The sequence below is a fragment of the Oncorhynchus clarkii genome, chromosome 23 (genome assembly GCF_045791955.1).
Source record: "Oncorhynchus clarkii lewisi isolate Uvic-CL-2024 chromosome 23, UVic_Ocla_1.0, whole genome shotgun sequence".
NCBI lineage: Eukaryota > Metazoa > Chordata > Actinopteri > Salmoniformes > Salmonidae > Oncorhynchus > Oncorhynchus clarkii.
Window position 1 is genome coordinate 13,145,339 of NC_092169.1, and position 6,000 is coordinate 13,151,338.

Here is a 6,000-nt window from a genome sequence, read left to right on the forward strand (position 1 = left end):
AGGAAGAGAGAAAAGGGAGGTACTATTCCATCAATCCATCAGTTGCTGATACTAAGCCTCCCAGAGGCTCCAACATTCTGGAGAAATGCCATCTTAGCATTTGTCCCCCTGTATGAAGAGAGAGAGTGAGACACTCCTCAGCGCCCATGGTTGCCCTCTTACAAAGCAGGTGAAATGCTTTTTTACACTGTTGCAACACTTTTTCACAGCAGAACCATGTTGCTCCCATTTATCTCAGACAGGGTTAGGCCCTACTTCCCCTACAAGATAAGAAGGAGAGCATGAGGAGTGGGGTGGCAAAAGATAATTCTACTTTTTAATTCACATTACATCCTTGCCTTTTCTTTCATTGTGGCTGGCAAAGTGACATTCTTGATCCACAATTGAAATGTATTGTACATGTCACAGTAGCCACTAGCCAGTAAGCACAAACTATTCAACAATGACAGAAATATTTTTTCTAAAACATATTTCGCTATTGAATAATGCAACCAAATGATATTACAATATTGAATAATGCAACCAAACCATATTACACTTTTGAACAATGCAACAATTCACAAGCATGTACGTGCAAACAATTAAAGGCTTTATTTTCTCGTCTGAAGTTTACAGTCATTAGATTTTAGCTTCAAGTTAAAAGCACAGAGTTGCTATAACAGCATGTCTTCATCAAGTAATGTTAGCCTATCAAAAAGAACGATTAACCCAAATATAGAAGTATAGTAGGCCTAGCATACAACAAATCAGGCTTCACTTCTATCAGTATCATGAAAATCATTACATGTGGTAAAAGCATATTGTGACTGAAAACGTGGGTATAATTGAATTCACATAAAATGCCTCATGATTTGTAATTGTGGACAATTACTCTGTACTTCAATCTAATCAACTATAACCTACTGATAACAACCACGTCTGCAGGTATCCTAGAGAAGCCTATGCGCTCTGATCTGGGACTGGCCAGGGGAAACGCAATGTAATTTTTTTATAGCCTAAGCTGTGTATTTTAACCCTAAAATAAACCCATTTATTTGAGTTCTGTGAAAATTTGAATGTGATAATATTCACACTTCTGGTGTCTAGTCCTTTTTAATCCAAAATTATTGAATGTAATTAATCCATCAACACAATAGTGACGACATGATAAGTAATCTCAAATCAAATCTATTTTTTTTGGTCGCATACACATATTTTGCAGATGTTATTGCGGGTGTAGCGAAATGCTTGTGTTCATAGCTCCAACAGTGCAGTTGTGTCTAAAAATTATTCACAACAATACACACAAATCTAAAAGTAAAAGAATGGAATTAAGAAATATATAAATATTAGATCGAGCAATGTCGGAGAGGCATTGACTAAAATACAGTAGAATACAATACACTATATACATATGAGATGAGTAAAGCAGTATGTAAACATTATTTAAACATTATTAAAGTGACTAGTGTTCCATTATTAAAGAGGCCAGTGATTCCATGTCTATGTATATAGGGCAGCAGCCTTTAAGGTGCAGGGTTGCGTAACCAGGTGGAAGCCGGCTAGGGATGGCTATTTAACAGTCTGATGACCTCTATGGGATCGGAATATGGGGCTTTGGTGACAAAACGGATGGCACTGTTATAGACTGCATCCAGTTTGCTGAGTAGAGTTTGGGAGGATTTTTTGTAAATGACATTGCCAAAGTCAAGGATCGGTAAGATAGTCAGTTTTACGAGGGTATGTTTGGCAGTGTGAGTGAAAGAGGCTTTGTTGCGAAATAGGAATCCAATTCTAGATTTAATTTTGGATTGGAGATGCTTAATGTGAGTCTGGAAGGAGAGTTTACAGTCTAGCTAGACACCTAGGTATTTGTAGTTGTCCACATATTCTAAGTCAGAGCCGTCCAGAGTAGTGATGCTAGCATGCATTTAGTTTTACTAGTGTTTTAAGAGCAGTTGGAGACCACGAAAGGAATGTTGTACAAAAAAACGCACGTTTTTTCTTTGTATTATCTTTTACCAGTTTTAATGTGTTATATTCTCCTACATTATTTTCACATTTCCACAAACTTCAAAGTGTTTCCTTTCAAATGGTATCAATAATGTGCATATGCTTGCTTAAGGTCCTGAGCTACAGGCAGTTTGATTTGGGTATCATGTTGACTATCATGTTTAATCTTGCATTCTAAACGCCTGTGTTTAAGATGAGAACACTTATTGGAAAATCTAAATGTCTAATGTTTACGTTTTAAACACTGACATTTAGGTTATAAACATGTCACAAGTTTCATGGTTTTACAGTGTTGTGTGACTGACTGACTGTGTTTCATCCGACAGGTCTCTGGACGAGAAGCTGGTGGACATCAACAAGGAGTTCCAGCCCTACCTGGGTCAGAGAGGACACATCTTGGAGATCCGCACTCCCGACATCATGGCCAGAGTGAAAAAGCCTGCCCAGGCCGTGGGCTACACAGAGGGGGCGCTGCTTGCCCTCGCCATCATCATCATCCTCTGCTGCATCCCTGCCATCGTCATCGTCATGGTTACCTACAAACAGTGAGTGAACAACAGCTGTTGTCGTAGCTACACGCACCATGTGTGTGTATGGTAATGGTTGCCTTTCGAATATAGCACTGCAGTTTGGCGAGACTAAGGAAATGTGCATGGTGCCAGTTATTCAGCCGAGCACAGCTCTCCCTGTCTCTCTCTCTAACTAATTAGTGATGCTAAAAGCATACAACATCAATCTAATGTCTCAATCTAATGTTCCTGTTCACACACTTTGAAAGCAGATTAATTTACAATAGTTTGTGGCAAATTTCCACGGCCAATTGTGACCGTCACAGTGCGTCTTCACTCCTCCACTACCCCATCACAACCACCATCACACACATACAGATACACACACACAGATACACACACACAGCCACACCTCTATGTTGTTCTATGTGCTGTGTGAATCCACTGGGTGTGTTACATAAACACTTATGTCTGGGTAATGTTTATACTTAGCAGATGGGTCAGAGTGGTTACCCTGATCTGAACAAACACATACACACACTCACATTGCAGAAATAGATATGATGTTCTAGTTTGTGCAACGTTATGTGTGGGAGAATATTCTGATGCAAACATTGTCATTTCACTCCTCTGGGGTAATTGCATTTTGGTGTGAATAAATCATGCTGATAACAAAAGAAAAATGAAAAAGCTTCTTGAGTTCCTGCAGACATACTGTAGCTTGGAGAGCCTGATGCATTGCATAATATTGTGAGCTAAGAAATAGAGCAGAATTTGTTACCAAGGACCCTTATTATTATATGCATTTGTGAAATAAGCTGAGCTCTTTGATAGGGTGTTTTATCCAAAGCCTGTCTATTATGTGAATAACTTTATAGGAATCTCATGAATAACGCACATGGTTTCACCTAAAGCGATGTGTTTTTCAAAAGGAACCTTAACAACCACCAATCATTAACATTTTATGGAGTTGCAGGAGCATTGAGGCGTCTCACAATTCCCAATTTAATTGATGTTTCTCATTGTGTTGTATTAACAAAATAGGAATTAATTAATTGTATAACTGATGGTCTGTTGCGTTTGCTTTTTCCCTCTGCTCCCCTTGTATCCCGCACTGTCTGTTAAACCATCCACCAGATTCAAAGAGTAAGTAACAGTCCATGTGATATGAGTGATCTCTCTTTTATGCTGTTGAGCGTGCACGCTACATGGTCCTCATTACTAAATAGTCCTTTAAAGATTGACCAAGGAGTCAGAATAACAGTATTACAATTAAGAGAAAAGTGCAAACATTCAAGTTCAAGTCATCCCCTTCAAATGGGTTTAAAACCCCAGTAATTGGGAAAGACAATGACTTGCCTTTTTTTTTTATCAAGTTTTATCAATTTTTGTCTCAATCAGTTAAAATTAGCCACATACTGTGCTAATCTTCAATCACTTCAGTCACCAAAGACATGTAGCCTTCATGTGGAACAAGTGATGAAATGTTATAGAAAAGGGCAGTGGATGGACTCAAACTGATTCAACTTTACTTGAACTTCAGGAGACAGGCGGAATGTGCCAAAACTGCCAGGATTCAGCAGGCTCTACCAGCGGGAAAGTCTGCCGCTCCACGTGCCTCGACAGCCAATTTCTACGAGGAACTGGGGGACAGCAGCATGTAAGTCACCTTTGAACGCTTCCTCCTAGCCCCCCCCCCCCCCCCCCCCCCCCCCCATTTCCGGTTTCAGGTACCATATACCGATGAGTAATGCCTATTTGTGCATACGATATAGTTTGCGTATCTTAGGTTATTGCCTATTTTTCAAACAGAAAAACTATTTCTTGACTAAAAAGGCCTTTGTCCACCAACAATGGACTAACAACAGACATCGGTCTTTAGAGCATGTCATGTTGAGCTTTAGTCCATATGTAGGATCAAATAGCAAAACAAGAGTGTTTGAGCTTAGACACAGCTCTGCTTTGAGATAGCGGCTTGTCTCCTACACCTGTTCTTGAATATTTTTAATTGACATTTACTTAATATTTTATTGTAGCTGTATCTGAGATATGTTATTAAAGTACTATACAGCGTTAGATAATTTGCATTGGAATATAGTGGCATAATGTCAGGGATGCTAGGTAATACTCTTTATACAGTGCCTTGCGAAAGTATTCGGCCCCCTTGAACTTTGCGACCTTTTACCACATTTCAGGCTTCAAACATAAAGATATAAAACTGTATTTTTTTTGTGAAGAATCAACAACAAGTGGGACACAATCATGAAGTGGAACGACATTTATTGGATATTTCAAACTTTTTTAACAAATCAAAAACTGAAAAATTGGGCGTGCAAAATTATTCAGCCCCCTTAAGTTAACACTTTGTAGCGCCACCTTTTGCAGCGATTACAGCTGTAAGTCGCTTGGGGTATGTCTCTATCAGTTTTGCACATCGAGAGACTGAATTTTTTTACCATTCCTCCTTGCAAAACAGCTCGAGCTCAGTGAGGTTGGATGGAGAGCATTTGTGAACAGCAGTTTTCAGTTCTTTCCACAGATTCTCGATTGGATTCAGGTCTGGACTTTGACTTGGCCATTCTAACACCTGGATATGTTTATTTTTGAACCATTCCATTGTAGATTTTGCTTTATGTTTTGGATCATTGTCTTGTTGGAAGACAAATCTCCGTCCCAGTCTCAGGTCTTTTGCAGACTCCATCAGGTTTTCTTCCAGAATGGTCCTGTATTTGGCTCCATCCATCTTCCCATCAATTTTAACCATCTTCCCTGTCCCTGCTGAAGAAAAGCAGGCCCAAACCATGATGCTGCCACCACCATGTTTGACAGTGGGGATGGTGTGTTCAGGGTGATGAGCTGTGTTGCTTTTACGCCAAACATAACGTTTTGCATTGTTGCCAAAAAGTTCAATTTTGGTTTCATCTGACCAGAGCACCTTCTTCCACATGTTTGGTGTGTCTCCCAGGTGGCTTGTGGCAAACTTTAAACAACACTTTTTATGGATATCTTTAAGAAATGGCTTTCTTCTTGCCACTCTTCCATAAAGGCCAGATTTGTGCAATATACGACTGATTGTTGTCCTATGGACAGAGTCTCCCACCTCAGCTGTAGATCTCTGCAGTTCATCCAGAGTGATCCTGGGCCTCTTGGCTGCATCTCTGATCAGTCTTCTCCTCGTATGAGCTGAAAGTTTAGAGGGACGGCCAGGTCTTGGTAGATTTGCAGTGGTCTGATACTCCTTCCATTTCAATATTATCGCTTGCACAGTGCTCCTTGGGATGTTTAAAGCTTGGGAAATATTTTTGTATCCAAATCTGGCTTTAAACTTCTTCACAACAGTATCTCGGACCTGCCTGGTGTGTTCCTTGTTCTTCATGATGCTCCCTGCGCTTTTAACGGACGTCTGAGACTAAAAAACGAGTGCGCTTTAGGGACCATTAACAGTACGTGACTGGCAGAAAGGGTGTTGTATGTGGAGGATGAGGGCTGCAGTAGATAT

General features: G+C 40.0%; 1 protein-coding gene across 1 annotated transcript in view; it reads left to right on the forward strand.

The window, feature by feature from the left end:
- The window catches only part of LOC139381349 (protocadherin-15-like), a 216,073-nt gene extending 211,908 nt beyond the window's left edge, over positions 1-4,165 (forward strand). The window contains exons 30-32 of the mRNA XM_071124806.1: positions 2,319-2,537; positions 3,639-3,647; positions 4,045-4,165. Of these exons, the coding sequence (XP_070980907.1) occupies positions 2,319-2,537; positions 3,639-3,647; positions 4,045-4,165 (349 nt within the window). The remainder of the gene's footprint in view (positions 1-2,318; positions 2,538-3,638; positions 3,648-4,044) is intronic.
- Positions 4,166-6,000: the final 1,835 nt, after the last annotated feature.